Source organism: Lithobates pipiens, unplaced genomic scaffold, assembly GCF_037356315.1.
Source record: "Lithobates pipiens isolate NorthernLeopardFrog02 unplaced genomic scaffold, aLitPip1_a1.2 Scaffold_22, whole genome shotgun sequence".
Taxonomy (NCBI): Eukaryota; Metazoa; Chordata; class Amphibia; order Anura; family Ranidae; genus Lithobates; species Lithobates pipiens.
In genome coordinates, this window is record NW_027507784.1 from 103,064,642 (window position 1) to 103,084,300 (window position 19,659).

A 19,659-nucleotide genomic window follows, 5' to 3' on the forward strand; every position below is an offset into this window, starting at 1 on the left:
ACATAGATTTCATGCTTACCAGATAGCAACCGGTGCAGCGCTTGTGGCTAATTATCCAGCCTTGATCACCGGTGAGATTTAGATGACAGCTCACATCCGAGAAATCCTCCTATGATGGAGCAGGATGGATGGTCTAAGACTTAAAAGCGAATCCAAGGGAGCCAATCTCATTCATTGAGAGGAATCAAAGTAACCCAAAAAGTAAGGAAGACTCGCCATAGTGTAAAAACCAGAAGAACAATTATTTAAATAAAGTAATGCACTTACTCGCATGGGAATATAAACTGCATAAAAACTAAAGCTGGCCAGCTTTATATAAAGGTAAACGTCCATCTCACAGGGTTCATGGCAATGCGGTGACATCAGTATGTCCCTCCTCCCGGCACATTTCGTCACAATATGAGTTTCCCTGGGGCTATACCGCTTGCTATCTGTTAAGCCATGAAATCTATGTGGTGGAGGGATTTGCAGTGTTTGCGAGTCACTGACATCAATTGAGGATTCTGAAAAGCGGTTAATTTACTTTGAAGAGTGATTTACATGCTTGTACCTTTTTAAATTTTCTGGTCTTTTTGCTCACTATGTAATTTCCTTTTTTCTTCATTTTGGTATTTAGGTTCACCATGTTAACTTCATATTTACTATAAGTGCAGCTCCTCTTTTTCCTTTTTCACATTTACATCAGTCTCTGTTCTCAACAAACTTACAATCTAAGGTCTCTAACATTCATGCATACGCATATTAGGATCAATTTAGATGAGAGCCAATTATCCAAACAGCATTTTGGAGTGTGGGAGGAAACCTACCCACGCAGGCACAGGGAGAACATGCAAACTCCATGTAGGTAGTGCGGTGGTTGGAATTCAAACCAAATATTACTATTGTTACATATGGCAGGAAAGTGACCCTTACAATTTTTCTAAGATTGTTGGAAAGTTCACTATATAAATGGCTTATACCGCATACACACGACTGGACTTTCTGGCAGACTACTGACGGTCTTCTCTACAGACTTTTGGTGGAGTTCCGATGGACTTTCTGAACAAACGGACTCGCCCACACACGAACGGACTAAGTCCGTTTGAAAGTCCGTTAGTTTTGAACGTGATGCCGTAAGATGGGACTTAAAAAGGAAGTTCAATAGCCAGTAGCCAATAGCTTCTCTTGCGTCTTATTTGGTCCGTCGGACCAGCATACAGACAAACATTTTTCACGATAAGAATTGAGTCAGTCGGACAGATTTGAAACATGTTCTATTTCTAGGTCCATCTGATTTTTTAAATGAAAAACGATCGGATTAGCTCACACACGATCGGATTGTCCGACGGACTGATTCCGTTGGACCTAGTCGTGTGGCGCGGCATTACACAAACTGCATTACAGCACACTAAAGACAGCTATCAAAAATGGGGTGTACATTTTTTAAATATTTATCACCTGAATATAGAGAGACCAGTCATTACCAAGGCATCCCCTAATGGGTTTTAAGTATACAGATGCGTAATATAAAAATTATTAGGGAGATTTACAATTTTTTTTGATTATGAGAAATATTTAACACATTTCACAGCTTGATTTATGGATTCCACCCTCTGCTGCTCAAAAAAATCACTGTGTCAATTTAACACCACCCCTGATCTTGCACACAAGTCATCCTTGTGTAGCAGATACCAGGAGATCACTTACAAGATCTTAACGCGATGGTACAGGACCCCATCTGTACTAGCATTAATATTCCCGGGCCATAGTCCTCTATGTTGGAGGTGTGGCTCCCACACTGGCACTCTACTTCACATTTTCTGGGACTGCCCAGAACTGACCCTTTTCTGGAGGCAAGTACTGCAGATTATTTACAAGATCACGGATATCTCCCTTCAGGGTAACCCAGCAGCAGTACTCTTAAACCTAACCCCAATGTCATGTAAGCGCTACCGCAAATCCTTACTGAAACATCTCCTGAACGCGGCACGGGCATGCATTCCCAGTGTATGGAAGCAACATTCTCCACCTGTGGTATCACAATGGTTTGCTAGGGTGTGCAATATTCAGAGGATGGAGCAACTCACAGCTGCCCTAGGGGAAAGGGAGGAGGAACACAACACCCGTTGGACACACTGGGATCTCTTCCGATTCTCATACGAATACAAGTCCTATATTTGATTAACCTGTCTTGGAGGAATTTGAAGACGGTGTCCCCCGGCCCCACCAGGATCCGCTACCCCCCCTCCCCCCTTACTTACCCTCTATCACCTTTTCCCTACTATTATTCTTTACTTTCCTTACCGACACCTTAGGTGTCGGCCACTCTGCTTTCCCCCTTAAAAAAAAAGAAAAAATTCTCTTGGATTGCGGCAAGCCTTCGGTTCCGCTCCCATGAACCCAGGACAGATAGCTATATACCGTAAAAGATACATTTTCCAAGTATAGTCCTCCAAACTATAATGGTTAGATACATGTCTATGAGGAACAATTTCGCTTTAGATTTCAGGTTGTCTTTCCCTTTTAACACTTTCAATGACTTGCCTACATAGACTCAATAAAACCTTCCCTTTTTTGGGGTTTGAGGTCCCTGCTGTTGAGCAGGTCCAGCTACAACATACAATAGTTGTGGAGATATTATATTATAGACTCCTGAATTGTTATCATTAAGCAATTGCACAGTGATTGGTTTCTTTCTACATTGTATTATACAATGACTTCTTTAGCGAGCTGTTTCTCTTGTTAATTACCAAATTTCGTAGGTTGACGCATGTGTTACAATGTCAAATGTGTATTAACCGCATTCCGTAAAATAAAGATAAAAAAAAAAAAAAACACCACCCCTGATCACCTTAGCCCTTGTACACACGGTCGGAGATTCAGACGGAATGTGTCCTATCGGACCGTTTTGTCGGATATTCCGACTGTGTGTGTGGTCTCCATTGGACTGTATCTGTCGGAATATCCGACGGACCAACTTTTCCAACTTGCCGGTAAAATTTCCCGACAAAATGCTCCGATCAGACATACTCCGATCATGTGTAGCCTACTCCGACGGACAAAGTGCCACGCATTCTCAGATCAAATTCCTAGACCAAAGCTATTGGCTACTAGCCTGAACGTAGTCCCGTCGTAACGAAATAACGTCATCACGTTATGTACAATCGGATTTTCCGACAACTTTGTCCGACCGTGTGTATGCAACAATTTCGGACAAAATCCGTTGGACAAAATATGTCGGACAAAATCCAACGGATTTGGTTGTCAGAATGTCCAACCATGTGTACAAGGGCTTATAGTTATATGTGTGTTTTTAATGAAAACTGTTAAAATTGGCGGGGGGGGGGGGTGTTCTTTAAAATACTGTGTTGTGGTAATGTGTGCATTATCCCAACACAGCAATATTACATTTGTTGTCGGGCTGTAGTGCCATTCTGAAAGGCACTCCATAGCACATGCACACTATATTGTGTAGTGGTGTGTTACAAATTTTTTGACGTCTGATTTTCAGGATGTTTTGGTGCATTGACAGCACATTATTTTCAATGGGCTGCCTTAATGCAACACACATTAACAAACATTAATGTAATACAAAACTGTAAATGGGCACTACATGCATTTATATGCATTTAGAAATGTCCTGCAAAAGAATATAATTTCATTATGTCGCACGGTATTGCAATGCACTAAAATGTAAAATTAGATGTGCCACAAAATTTGTAACACAAAGCACTATTGTGCATTGCATATAGATATGGGAATTGGAGGTCATCAACTCACTATTATGTGTCTGCTGCACCACTAATTAGCTGTGCAAACAGATGCTGCATCCCTGAACTTAAAGACTCACCATATAAGGTGTGGTCTCCGGGACTAGGATTACTAAATTAAAAAAATAATATAAAACAGTGGGAAAGAGACCCCCTGAAAAGAGTCATGGGCAGACCAAGCTATTTTAGAAAGGGAAATATTTTATTGCACAATATAAGTATTATGATAGTAAAAATCATCACCAACACCTAGATGGTCATTAAAAGTGATACAATGTTGTCTATTTAAAAAGCAGCTGTGTCAGGTGTAAAGCAAGCACAAGCCATATACAGGAGCAAATTGATACATAAAGTGCAAAAAAATTACACTGGATAGATTCACAAGTCCCGGTGAGAGTCACCATAGAGCAATGTGTCCAGCCAGTTACTGTGTTTATAAATAAGCCCTCAACTGGAGGATACATGAGTATATGGTTCATTGATTACACATTGATGAAAAGGGTCCCAAAGATAAGCATAACTCAGGTTAACCTGTAGAGTAGTTTTAAGGCTAGTAAAATATCCTGTATAGTGTGAGAGTATATGTATAGAGTGTGGTATATAGCCACTAGTGGTAATTAGTCCAGGTAGCTTATTTGCAGGTTAAACCATATGAACCAGATCAGCTCTGAATGGGATCCCACAAAGTAAGGCAGTGGGTTGAATTTAACCACAGGTTAGAACAGGCATATTGTAGATAAATGATGATTGTCAAAGGACCAATGGTCTTCTCACCCAACTGTGCTATGCAAGAGGCCATAGATTCCAATAGATGTCCCTCATGTCCCCAGGATGTATTGTTTCATGGGGGCGCACTCTACGCGCGTCTTGTCATCTGGAGTGCTCTATTGCCACACGGTATTACAGGTATCTACACTAATAGATATCCTGCCCCCAATGTAAGGCATTGTGGATCCTCTGGATAGACGTTCTGCAGCAGCTCAGTCAAAGCTGGCTGCTGCCGTTTTCAAAATGTGTACTTCGCTTGTGTCAATGTGACATGATGCGCTATCCGTGATGTAAAAATGCCACTGCCGTGGTGTTTTTACCAACATGTTTCACCCAATCATGTGGGTTTTATCAAGGATGGGAGGGATCAGTGGACGTCACCTATTTATACTGTTCATAGACATCACATAATTGACTAGAACTTGCTATTACCTGAACTGACCACTGGATGGCAATACAAACAGATTAATCTACTGCTGGCCAGAGGCAATCAGAGAGGCTTATAGTTGTAAAGAGGGAACTTTTTAAACAGGGGGATTATCCTTATTATGTGGGGATCAGTGCACGGGGGAAGGAAGAGCAGGAAAACCTTGGTCATGGGGAAGGAGCAAAAATTTTACGGAATGAAGTAAGATGAAATAAAATAAAATAATATGAGATGGAATAGGTAAAGTAAGCAAATGAAGTAGTTAATGGCTATATAGCATTCTTAACCATCTCAATACCGGGCACTTTCACCCCCTTCCTGCCCAAGTCATTTTTCAGCTTTCAGCGCTGTCGCACTTTGAATGACAATTGCGCGGTCAGGCAACGCTGTACAAAAATTAACTTTTTATAATTTTTTCCCCATTATTATCATTATTATTGTTCAGGTTTTATATAGCGCCAACAGTTTGCGCAGCGCTTTACAACATGAGGGCAGACATTACAGCTACATTACAATTTGGTACAAGAGGAATCAGAGAGCCCTGCTCGTTAGAACTTACAATCTAAAAAGGAAGGGTCAATTGATACAAAAGGTAATAGCTGTGGGGAGATGAGCTGATGGAGGAAGTAAAACAGTGTTAGTTCGAAGCAGGATAGGCTTCTTTGAAGAGAAGGGTTTTCAAGGATTGCCTAAAGATGAATAGATTAGGGGACAGTCGGACAGATTGGGGTAGGGAGTTCCAAAGGATGGGAGAAGCTCTGGAGAAATCCTGGAGGCGAGCATGGGAGGAGGTGATAAGGGAGCTAGAGAGCAGGGGGTCTTGGGATGACCGAAGAGAGCGTCTTGGTTGGTATTTTGGGATTAGGTTAGTGATGTAGCTGGGGGCAGAGTTAAGGTGTATGAGTCTGGCAGCAGCATTAGAGCTTTCTTTTGGTGGTATTTGATTACCTCTGTAGTTTTTATTTCTTGCGCTATAAACAAAAGAAGAGGGACAAGTTTGAAAAAACACAATATTTTTTACTTTTTTCTATAATAAATATCCAAATTTTTATTTTTTTAAGAAATTTTTTCTTCAGTTTAGGCCGATATATATTCTTCTGCATATTTTTGGTAAAAAAAAATTGCAATAAGCATATATTGATTGGTTTGCCCAAAATTTATAGCGTTTACAAAATAGGGGATAGATTTATAGCATTTTTATTATTATTTTGTACTAGTAATGGCGGCGATCTTGAAGTTTTATCATGACTGCGATATTGCGGCGGACATATCGGACACTTTTGACACATTTTTGGGACCATTCGCATTTATTCAGCGATCCGTGCTATAAAAATGCATTGATTACTGTATAAATGTGACTGGCAAGAAAGGGGTTAACGCTAGGGGGTGATCGAGGGGTTAAATGTGTGCCCTAAGGAGTTATTCTAACTGTGGGGGGAGGGGAGTGACTGGGGGAGGTGATCGATCGGTGTCCCTATGTACAAGGGACACACCATTGGTCTCCTCTCCTCTGACAGGACGTGGATCTGTGGGTTTACACCCACAGATCCACGGTCCTGCTCAGTTACTGGGCAATCGCGGGTGCCTGGCGGACATTGCGGGTGCCCGGCAGAAATCACGGCCGCCGGGCACATGCATCGCAACCCTAGTGATGAGGTGGGCACGCCCCCTAGTGGCCCGGGAAGCAATCATGTCATATGACGGTGGCCCAGAACGAGAGCTGCCTCGTCCTACCGTCATATGACAGTGGGCGGGCAGCTAGTGGTTAAACCTAAAAAGGAGCACCCTGTCAACAGAGCTGGTTATCTGCTAAAATTATATTCACATACAAATAAGTAGATTATGTTTAACATTATTGTTCAAGGAAGGGCTGAAAGCTACACTCTGTGCTCAAGCCCAGAGGCACAAGTGTATTAAGTCTAAATATCCACATTTTTTCTTTTTCCAGCAGGATGGTATCAAAGTTGCCTCTATGTGATGGCAAATTGAGGGTATAAATCCCCTTAATACTAATACCATCCATGCTGTCTCCGTGGCAGTCTGAAAAATGCAAAGCTAGTGGGGACATGTCTTCCCTTCTCCTTTTTATTCTTCTCCTTGGTTGAGCTTTTTATGCTTCTCACCGATGCAAATTCAGAGTTGCCTCTTAGTCTTCCCTATATAGTATTTTTTACATGGACATTCCAGCATGTATATCATTCTGGAAGTCACACAGTGGATGATCTTTGGATTGAAAATTTGCACTCTGATTTGCATCGGTAGAAACTGCAGTGTTTTTGACTAATCTACACATTTGGCAGAGCATTTTTAACTTTTCCCCATTGTACTCCATAGGTCATGATTATCCTTAAAGGGGATTGTTTGGATGATCTCTTTTGAGTGTCCTTGTTACTAGCTAGAAGATCTCTCCTGTATTTAGAACATGCTTTTTTCGTGCCTTTTTAGTACTCTATGGGGGTAACCTCGATCTCTGAATCTATCAAGCATCTCACCTGCTTCCCTATGGAAATCATCATCCCTGGAGCAGTTCCTGCAGGAACTGGCCCATTGGGATTACCTTGACTAAATGGTCTGGGTGATGGCTAGAAGCTTGCAAAAGCGTGTTTGCTGCAGTCGGCTTTCTGAAGGTGCAGGTAGTTATTTTATTATCCATTATAGAAATTTGTAGGACGAGAAAGGAAATCATTTTTGGGTGAGACGGGCATATGACAGGGGCCATGGTGCTCCCATGGCTGTTCCGCTTGTCTGTTGGTAGAACCCATCAAAGAATTGGAAATAGTTATTGGTTAAAGCGAGCTCCAGAAGTTCTAGGATAAACTAATTTTGTACACAAAATTCAGGGTGGGTTGCTTCCAAAAAGGAGACCGCCCTGAGGCCCCAGTCATGGGGTATCGACGTGTAAAGATATTCCACGTCAATCCCCACCAGTAGGGTCCCAGGGAGATCTCTACGTCCTGTAGTTTGGCCAGGACATCACAGGTGTCCCGGACATAAGATGGCAACTCGGTTACCAAGGTTTTAATAAATCCATCAACATATTTGCCCACTCGTTCCAGAAGGCCCTTTATCATCAAGACGATAGATATACCAGGTGGGTTTGTGAGAGATTTATGAAGTTCAGGGATTATATAGAAGGTGGGATTATTGTATTCTCTCACCCTCAGTCCCATTCCTTATTAGTCAGAAGATTAGCTTCGGGCCAGAGATAGCTGTTGATTACGTTTATTAGCTAGAGCAGGAAAGGGGTTAACAGACAGCTTTAGGTAGGTGGAGGTATTGCCTAGCTTTCGGAAAATTTCCTTTTCATATAGATCACCAGACAGCAGGTCAACATTACCCCCTTTGTCACTACCTTTAACTATCAAATCCCCTGCCCGCTCCAGCTCTGACAGGGCTTTTCTTAATTCACTGTAGAGGTTTTCTGGGCCACGCCTGGACCAGTCGATTTTTATTTAGATCATCCCTCACAAAGTCAAAAAAGACCTTCATCCAGTGATGCTTGTAGATAGGAGGCATTTTAGTAGATTTAATATATAGGTTACTGGGTCTCCCAATCCTGCCAGGGTCAGGTTCATCCTCAAAACCCGTCTGTTCATCCAGGAGAGCTATCCAGTTCTCCAAAGCTAGTCTTTCTTCTTTTTCCTTGGGGGTCACAAGCAGTAGGCTACCCATTTGGGAAGTGTCCTTCTGACTAGCATGCCAGATGCGAAAAATGACTTTACGCAGAAATAAATGTATATCCTTATAAACTGTGAATTTGTACATGTGCGTTGCTGGTGAGAAGGACAGTCCCTTACTTAGCAATTTAATATGTCTTTCCTCAAGTGGGAAATCTGATAAGTTAATGACGTTCATATCTGTTGCTGGGGGTGTTAGTGGAACCCGAGTGTCACTCCGCTCTCAGTCACGCCCAGTCCCGCCTCCTAGCCTTTACGTCCCGCCATTGGCCCGGTGTTGTGTCCATCACAGGAGCCAGGACAAGGGGCGGGACGGGGGCGTTACTGCGAGCAGAGCCGAGTAGCCGAGTACCCTCGGCTCGGCTCTGTCTATGTCGGAGGCGGGAGGAGCCGAAGATCTCGACAGTGGCGGCGGGAGGAGCCGAAGATCTCGGCGGCGGCGGGAGGAGCCGAAGATCTCGGCGGCGGCGGGAGGAGCCGAAGATCTCTGCGGCGGCGGGAGGAGCCGAAGATCTCGACGGCGGCGGTGGGAGGAGCCGAAGATCGCAGCGGGAGGAGCCGAAGATGGCGGTGGTAAATTTAAAACAAACCATACTGCGATTTTGTGGAAGGCTGCAGGGGGACAGTGTAGGGCTGCAGGAGAACAGTGTAGGGCTGCAGGAGAACAGTGTAGGGCTGCAGGGGGACAGTGGAAGGCTACATTGATGGGCATTTAAAATGTAAGGTTTTTTCCTTAAACTTGCCTCCTAAAAGTTTTTTTCCTTAAACTTCCCTCCTAAACTTGGGGTGCGTGTTATACGCCGGCGCGTGTTATACGCCGATAAATACGGTATATTGTGAAATAAAATATTTCCCTTTTCTAAAACAGCTTGGTCTGCCTGTGACTCTTTTCAGGGGATCTCTATCCCCCTGTTTCATATTATTTAATATTGTGCATTGCAATGCATTGTAGTGCACTAAAATGCATGTGCATTTCTTTAGTGTGTTGGTGCACTCCAAGTGAACAGATGTGAATAGGCCTTTAAAATATTGCAGCTTTGCATACCCGTAGATGCAGTGGCTGCATATGTTTTTCTTTCCATGTTGTTTTCCTTTATTTTTACCCGGCAATCCTGTGAATAACACTTCATTTTCCTGAGTGGCTATGCTCAACCAACATATCTATGTATAGAGTCCTGGTTGTCACATCAGGACTACAAGTATATCTTCCTCTTTTCATCTACATTCCAAAGAGAGGTGCGTGAATTAGTAGTTTATAGAAGATAACTTCAAAGGAAGATACTGTAACATTGATATTTTTGTGACAGGGACACTGAATTACTGGAAAAAGCAGCAGGCATTTTCTGTACTTGCTAAAAATGTTAGCAGAAAAAATTAAAATGATTGCAACCACCACATCACTGGTAAACTGCCATCCGTGTCATGGGGGATACATTTTGCTGCGGTCATGAAGCTTTGCATGTAAAAACCCTTGTCCACTTCTATGGGGTTCCACCGTGCTTCCCAACCACAAGTCTAAACGAGCCCTTTGAACCCCCTCTTTTCCCCTTTTAAAGATTGTGCTTCTTGATTATTAGAAATCATTTTAATTTTCAGAGATTTTTTTGAATAAAATCTCAGTGACAGTTAAACAGTACAAAGCAGGTACTTTTTCTATCATGAAGGTCACGCTATGCATTCAGCTTAAAACAGTAGCCAGCAAAAGCAAAACAATGATTATATCTGGATGGCTTTCTAAAGAATAGCACACATGCTAAAACCCACAAATAACAGTCAACATTATAGTGACATACCTCAAGCTTTTTTCTGATGATTTCCAATTTCTCAGCTGCATAGACCAAGTCTGTGTTTGCTTGAGACAGTGACTGACGCTTGTTATCCACTTCACAGTAAATCTAAAGAAATATAATAGTCACCAGATATCTTAATTTACATCACTGCTCAGTGACAATTACATTTTGCCATTTTAACTAATCCAAGTTTAAATGTCAGTCCATCCAAAAGTGATATTTCAGCATTTAGTAGAGCCATAGTTTTGTGTGCTCCTGCCATAATGTGCTAGTATGGCGTATGCATAGTATATGGCAAACTCACATGGCTGTTAGCTCTCTACCTGTGCAGACAGTTCCCAGCTGTCGCTCACTGTTCCTCGCTGCCCCTCATTGTTCATGCTTCCATCATCTTCTTCCAGGTCCTCATTGCCTCTCTGGGGCCAACGGGTAGCCACTGATAATGTAACTTCTGTGTATGCACACAGGACTTCCATTATACTGGCAACTGCCTCCATTTTTGACAGAGATGCTAGGAATGGGATGAGAGTACACACTGCACTGCCATGCACCACATGCAGTTTACACAACAAATTGCTAGAGGACATAGAAAAGGATCTACCCCCTAGCTTATTTTTCCACTTTAAAGCTGAATTCAGAGATAACTAAAAGTCTTCCCTTGCAGTGAGGCTGCAGCGCACTGCCAATATTGACTGCTTGTTTATATCTCTGGGGACCAGGTAAAGCAGTTTTAATTATCTTCTATTCCCACAGGCTCCTCTGCATTATTAGACTGGCCACCGCGGTCTCTTTTCCTCTGCACTTTGGCAGTCTAAGGTCCTCTGGTGTCATCAAGCATTAAGAAGGACCATACCCCTGTACTGGATGTTAGGCTGCCATGGGACAGTCCTAGGCTAGAGCATAGGAGAGTGCTGACTGCCAAAGGAAGCAGGGGAACAGGTATGTAAAAGTGTTTTTCCCTTCCCACAGACAGAAATGAGCAGGTAATCAACAAACAGAGGACTCTGCTTTCCTGGAGTTGGGGTTTGAACTACCTAACAGTTCCTTATTCCTCTTGTGAGCTCTATTGGTGAGAACTCTGTGTCAGTTGCTGGGTCTGCACAACTGCTGTGGCCATTATAAAGCAGTCCAACTCTCCTTGCTGAATCCTTAATTTATATTATATATTATGGAGAATGAAACTGTGGGAGAAGAACACCCCTAAATAAGCAGAAACACCTAAAATTCCAAAGTGTGCAGGCAAACAGCAAAGAGTTATGAAGGGGAGCTCTCACTCCTTCAGTAGATATAAGATACTAAAAGATAGCTTAGCCCAGTGGTCTACAAACTGCGGCCCGGGGGCCAGATACGGCCCTTTGCTTGTGTTTGTTTGGCCCTTGGGACACTATTCCTTTCATTTACACCAACAATAAGGTATTATTTTTCCCACTGATACCTACAACGGGGAACTATTTCTCCCACTGACACCAACGATGGTACATTATTCCACCTCCTAATATTAAAGATAGGAAACTGTTTACACTCACAACACCAGGACAATTTCTACCTCTACTGGTCAAAGTTTCTCTGCTAAAGTCTGAAAGATTGCAAACTGGAACTTTGTTTAGAAAGTCTGAAGACTCCTGGCTTAGCCCAACAGCTCACCTTTAAATGAAATATTACTTTTATGAGAACCAGCTCTTTAGCAAAATGGGTGACATAATTTGCTAAGCTTTACGTTACTAACATGTTGATGGTCACTTCATTTGCAACACCTTATGGTTGATTTACTAGAGGAGTATGTTTGCTCTACAAAGTGAATTTTCAGTTAGTGAATGAGCAGTGCTGACTGCAACCAGCCAATCCTGATTTTTTATTTCTCTTGTACACAAATAGATAATATTTGTAAAGTGGATTTTCACTTATCTTCAACTCATTCACAAGTGAAAATTTACTTTCAAAGTGAACTCCTTTGGAAAATTAACCACACTGACTTTAATATGCTTTAAATGGAGGCATTTGTCACCAAGCAGTTAAGCTCACGCTACTGAGCAGTTTATAACCTCTCATATACAGCATTTTCCTATCTTTCACAGCTTTACACAAACCACTATGATCTGAGAAATCGGAGCCAAAGATGAGGTAGGAAGATGTCACAAGATGAAGAATGAATGCTCCTTTACTGCCGTCCTGGTCAGTTCACAGAGGAATTTAATTAATTAGAATAAAAATTGACTTTCACACTTCCTTTAAAAGTTCTTGCTATTCTCCAGTAAAATATTTATCATAATAAAAAGTACAAAGCGATATCAATATTTTTTTATTTTAAAAATAAATAGTGTTATTGTAACTGCAGGCAAACCTGGAGAAGAGTACAAATCCACTAGTGACATTGCTATTCTCATATTTATGTTTGGCTTTAATTGACAGGAGTCTATATAGGGAAATACAAATCCTTACCTGCCCAAGAAAATAAAAAAAGAGAAACGTATTGGTTGCACAAGGCAACACAGACACTATTTAGATAAAGTTACGGTATCCAAGGGGTCTAAAATGGGATGTAGGCAGAGTCTAAACACAGATGGCATTAGACGAACTACCTAAGGCCCCATTTACACTTGACAATGGTGCTGTTTGCGAATATCTGAAGAAGACCCAGTGGAGCTTTTCTATTATAAGCTGCAGTTGGGAAGCTCCATTGAAAGCTCCTGCAGATATTTACAGCCAGTTGCATGTAATCGCTCATGGGACATAGGGCAACAATGCCTTGATTTGCTATAATGGACCTGACATAAGATATGTTTTTTCAAGTGATTGCAAGGTTGAGCCTTGCTTTTTACTGTCCCTTGATCATCCCCCCTAAAATGTAACAGCAACTGGACAAGGTTGCAGCCATGATACCTTACTTTGTGGCTGCAATATGTCTTTGTGGCTGCCCCCATGTCTCGTCCAGTAGGCAATACCCCCAACATTACATATTTTCTGAAAGCAGAGGCCCTGCAGAATAAAAAGGTGGCTGTTTCAATTTTTTACGTCGCACAATAATGTGAAGTTGTTTATTAAATGAAAATTTTCAGATATTACAAAGTATTGTCTTTTTACATACTTTGTAATAAACAATTTTGGTAAAATATAAAAGATGATGACGCGCCAAGTAAATAGATACCAAACATGTCAAGATTTAAAATTGGGCATGCCGTAAAATGGCAAAAAACTACGATACTTAAATCTGTCTCTTGGTGACGTTTTACAGTCACAGTTAACCTTGCTTTGTGTACTGGTGCGCAGTCATGTTAGAACAGGAAGGGGCCACCCCCAAACTGTTCCCACAAAATTGGGAGCATGAAATTGTCCAAAATGTCTTGGTATGCGGAAGCTTTAAGACCTTTTATGGACCTTGCAAAAAGCAAGGTCCATAAAAACACGGATGAGTGAGTTTGGGGTGGAGGAACATTGACTGGCCTGCACAGAGTCCTGATCTCAACCCGATAGAACACCATTGGGATACATTCGAGCGGAGACCGCGAGTCAGGCCTTCTCGTCCAACATCAGTGCCTGACCTCATAAATGCACTTTTGGAAGCATGGTCAAACTTTCCGATAGACACACACCTAAACCTTGTGAACACCCTTCCCAGAAGAATTGAACTTGTTATAGCTGCAAAGGATGGGCCAACTCAATATTGAACCCTAAGGACTAAGACTGGGATGCCATTAAAGGTCATGTGTGTGCAAAGGCAGACCTCACAATACTTTTGACAATATAGTGTATATACAAGTCCTGGACTTCAAGTGGGTAAAACTTGCAGCTGCAGTTGTGCATTTGCTACCATATTTTTCAGCCCGTAGAGCCGCCTGATTACTTTTACTGTATTGTAAAGGGTCGGCATGTGTTCCCGATTACTTCTATGTTGAAAGAAGCAACCTTTATTGCAGAGTCCTACCTTTTGTTATTTTAAAGAAATAGCTGTTTGTTTTTTTGTGTCCATGTGCAAATTTAATCGAATTAGAGTAAATTTGTAATTATCTATCAGTTGCTGCACTTGGGTTCTAATCAGGAAAGTGTCAGGGTCTGCATTCCTTTGGACATGATTTCTATTTGGGAGCAGCTCACCTAAAATGTCATTTTTTTGTTGCAGGGGATGCCCAAAATCTGACTTGTATCTTAGTGCAGACTTCAGGCAAAATCAGCAATCCCATCTGTGTACAGAAGGTCTCCAGGTTGCCATATTGCATTGCATTTTACTGAAAATTATAGTGCTGCAGTTTTAAATTGAAAGGTAGTTTTTAATATAATTTAATTACAATATGGCTTGTATAGCAATTGTATATGCTATAAAAAAAATTGTTTTATTTACTATTTTTTAACCCCCAAATGTAGAGTTACCCTTTAACATGTAAAACTTTAGTTGCTTATGGACCATTATGGGTACCATCATTTTTGTGCCATTTCACAGGTGTGCGTAATTTTACGGATTGACATGTCTGGTATCTATTTACTTGGTGCAAATCCAGTTTTTTATATTTTACAAAATTTTTGTATATTATATTGTGTTTGCATGCACTAAAATGTATTTTAGTGTATTCTTTCCTGAAAATATAGATTTAATAAACATTTGACGAACATGAAGAAATTGCAACTGCCACCATTTTTCTACAGGACCTCTGCTTTCAGACAATATATAATTGTTTGGTGGGTTTTAAAGTGGAGCTCCACCCAAAAGGGAATGCCCCGCTTGTCTGACTCCCCCCCCCCCCGCTGCCACATTTGGCACCTTTAGGGGGGGAGTGGGTACCTGGTTTTGCCATGGCAAACTGAGCTGTAAGTTTCCTCCTTTCCCCACAGCCTTCTCGAACACTTCACAGGTCCCAGAAATCTGCAGCCCATTTACAAAGTGCAGCACACTTGGTGCATGTGCAGAAGGAATCCAGCTGTGAAGCAGAAAGGCTTCATTGGCAGTTGCCCTTAGTCAAGATGGCGGCACCAGCATCCAATAGCCAATTGAATAATCGCTGAGGTGAGGACACCGCTGAATGCCTGGACAGGTAAGTGCCCTAATATTAAAAGTCAGCAGCTACAGTATTTGTTATTTTTTTCTGAAGGAGCCTGGAACTCCTCTTTGAATAATTTTTAAGCACAAATGCAGATTTTAACATATGTGTGATAAATGAAAATATTGCCCTGGATGTGAAGTGGTTATTTATCAAGCTATGTCCACCAATGGACAATAGAGAAAATTCTTCTTCTTTCAATGTGCATCCTCAGATTGTCCAAGCAAACGTCAATTTCCATTAAGAAAATGGGGGGCACAATACAATCAGCCAAAAGATCCCTCACCACTAATCACTAGTGCTGCAAGCAACTATCTGCAGTTTTTCTTTGTAGACATCATAATTGTTACCTAACTCGTCTAAAAGCGGTAAGATGGGGAACCCGTGATTTCATGTATGTAGGTTTCCCAAGCATAGATAAATGTGTGGAAGCTGCCAGTCATGTTGTGTGTACACCTGATATGATCACCCTGTTCTTAGGATGACTTCTTATCTTGGATTTGTCTGGTTGCATGACCCTGCTAAGGAGTGCAAAAAAATAAATAAACTATCATATAAGTATCAGTGGAGGTGCACAATGCGTGCATCGACAAAAACAAATACCCATGCCTCTGGAAAATGACATAACAACAACAATCTAGTATAATGATAGTGTGAAAAATCAATGTGACATGTCACAATAGCTTTATATTCCAAACCAGTGATAACTTTCATATCCTTAAAGCCCACCTACTGTAATAAACCATTTCTGCCCACCTTGCAAACCAAAGCCTCAGTAATGATTGATATGATCTGAAATTCTCTACAGATATATATTGCAGACAAGAAAAAATATGAAACATTAACACTTCCACACTTTGTGAAGTCATTCTAGCACAATAAGAAATAAAGTACTTACATACATCTTGTTGAAGTATCCAGCAGATATGAGAGCAGATTGATAAATAACACAGAGAAAACGAAATATTCATCATGACAAATAGTGAAAAATTATGCAGCATTAATTATGCTTGTGTAAGATGAATAGGACCTCTCACAATTAATGAGGACATACACCTTTGTCTAAGTTTTATACCCACCTGTGATAAATGCTCCAGTGCTGACAAAATACATCATGCAAACATTTCAGTTAACAGCATGTTAATAGATTGACATATGAGGATGAACAAAGCCTTTAATCATGCACATTGCACCACTCCCAAGTTTAGTTTCCCATATACATCAAATTAGAGGAGAAAGTGGAAAGGAAACAGCAAAGTCAGTACAACAAACAGCTTGTAATGGAAGCCAAAACAATTTTCGATCAGCTTGGCCCAGCGGGAAAAAATGATTTAGTATGGCCTTTATGATGTAAAAGGTCATTTGAACCTAAGAGCATTAACACATTCATGAAGCCAGGCAATTCAAAAGATACGATAATATGAAAAATGCTGAACTCCTAGCAAACAATCAGATCTCAGTTTACTTGAGTAAACTTAGTGGTAGTGTTATTTTGTTTGGATCCTATGTGTTATAGGACTTTGCACATTTTCTGCATGCCGTAAGAATACAGAATAATCCCTTAGGGCACAGCACTGTGGATGCCCATGAGGTTATTGGGCTGCAGCATAAGTGCTATTTCCTCTATGTATGTCCTTTATGTATAAAACAGCTTTTCTATATTCCCTTTTCTTCTGGTATCTGTTTTTCCATATACAGTATGCAGTGTGTTTGTAAGGATTTAAAAAAGGGACATTTGCCAAAGGTTAATGCCAATTAGCAACTGGAGGGCTGAACTCTAGCACAGTTTTCATACATTATAACAGTAGTCTCCAAACCTTTTTTTTTGCAATCTGTACCCCATTGGGGAAATTTAGCTTGATTTCCTGTCCCAAAACAGGCAACGAGAGGAAATTCCAGAAGATTTAGGAAAATATACATAAATGGACAAGGAGTCCGAAGGAATTCACCCACCATTACCACAGAGTTTTATTGTTTTACCACAAAGTTTTATTGTTTGTATTGTGATTAATATGATTTTTTCTCTCTCTTTGTAGTATTATACAATATCTCTGTTTTTAATAACATTATATATATATATGCAAACAAAGCTCCTGAAGATGCAGTGAATTATTCACAAAAAATTTTGAGCATGCCAATATGATTGTGTAAAAACAATTGAAAATCAATTGCGTGAACTCCGCGCCAAAAAAACAATAAATAAATGTGAAACAAAAAGCTGCACCCTTGATAGGGAGTGTATAACTCCTCAATGATATAATAATGGTGATTTATGGGGCACTCTAATTAATTGATTTAAATTAGCCATAGTGATAGCCATAGTGATAGCAAAATAAATAAATAACAAATGTAATATACGTATAGCATAAATTACTGCTTACAGTGTATCTATCAAATTAATACCATTGGTGATCATGTGGCTACAAAATAATTAATTCCAAACTGATTAAATTGTTTGTAATCTTATATTCAAAAAGTCCCATCCATGTAACACAAAAATGTATAAGATAAGTGATTCCAAATCCACCAGCATGGAAACTCTTGCAAGATGTGAAAAAAATTCTTCCAAATAAGTTGCATAAACCTCCATCAGAGATCTCAACAAACGACACCCAATCGTGATTGAAAATGCAGTATGCTTATCAGATCCGTTTGACCACTTTAATTAAAAAAGTAAGTCAAAAAACGCCTGTACAGGTTTGTGCCTGTTCACATAAATGATAGCATGGGTACAACAAAAAAATCTCTCCCTCTTCACAGACTCAAACGGGATATATGGAAAGAGCAAGAAACATCCATAGCGTAATACTGTTTTTATTTAAAATAAAGAGTTTAAAACAAAGCCAAATGGCTCCTTACATTGTCGTGTGCCCGACCCCGCACTGAGGCTGCTCGCCTTTCAATTTGGGATTCGCCGGCTGGAGTATTCCCACTATGAGCTGCCACTATGGCGTGCATTCCAAGCCGTCAGGCTGACAACTAACGTACCGGATATGGCATCAAAGAAAGCGTGACCGGGTAAATCACCATGCCAATATGATTGTTACAGGGTGAACTGATACTATCATTCTTTCCAGTTGCACCCCATATGTATTAATTTACAGAGTTGTTTTAAAATCTATATGTTTTAATATGTTGATGTTAATTTAATAAAACTCTATTTGTTTTATCTACTTTTGCATCTCAAGTGTTATGGTACTATTAAAGTCCAATATATACTCAAACCACAAATGTTTTCACATGCATACTGATGTGTAATGGTCTATGGGCAGCAAAGAGACCACAATGAGGAAGGTAATAGGGGGATCAATGTGGTGTTCAACTGGTCAATCAGTGCAGACCAAAAATTTAAATAAGGAATGCACAGGTTGATTAAGCCTATTACAGTTCCAGGACATTGGCATAAATCACATATATGTGTTAGTAGTCATACTATGTAGGTATAAAGTATATAAGTAAAGCAATTTCCTAGGATGGAGATAAATCGCTAGGGACTATAAGCCGGTGTGAAAAGTAAAGGATACGCTTGATGATAGTATATCAACGAGGGTGATAAGAGGGGGGAGATATCCCACTCCCTGCACATCCAGCACCACACATTACAGTCTCCATATATACTGTCCTGCTTGTAGCCACGGCTCGTGTGCAGCGGGGATAGGTTTGGTGAGGGGATGTCAGCAGAGGGGTGGATGTATAAACCCAACAGGGTGTAGATAGTTCCAATATAGCTCACCACTCCCCGACCATTCCAGACGACATCACACCGCCCTGTCCCCCCCTATCTTCACAGGGGGGAGTGATCCTGCTCCCCGCACATCAAGCACCACACGTTGCAACCTCTGTATGCACTGCCCAGCTACTTCCACAAGCCATGGTTAATTTCCAGGGGAAGGCAGAGTGTACGTGGGAGACAAAATGTGTCCTAACATCACAGATGTGATGAAGTCATGCTGATGCGTTTCATTTGTCAAGTGAGCTTCTTCTGAGCCAAATTAAGGGAAACCCTTGGAGCCCCCCATGTCACCCGAACTAGTGTCCCCTTTGGAAGATTTCCCCTCTATTACTGCTGTGGGGACGACCCAAAATTTGAGATTTTCTTTTACTTTCAATGATAATGGTAAACAGGACAAATATAGAGGGTGAATCTCCCTAATGGGGGCACAGAAAGCAATATAAACCTGACAGGTGTTATAATCCTTTTCCACTCTGTCTAAAACA

General features: G+C 41.0%; 1 protein-coding gene across 1 annotated transcript in view; it reads right to left on the reverse strand.

Moving 5' to 3' along the window:
• Positions 1 to 19,659, reverse strand: part of LOC143925685 (dynein axonemal heavy chain 11-like) — a 701,866-nt gene that overhangs the window by 280,845 nt on the left and 401,362 nt on the right. The window contains exon 49 of the mRNA XM_077450147.1: positions 10,415 to 10,516. Within this exon, the coding sequence (XP_077306273.1) occupies positions 10,415 to 10,516 (102 nt within the window). The remainder of the gene's footprint in view (positions 1 to 10,414; positions 10,517 to 19,659) is intronic.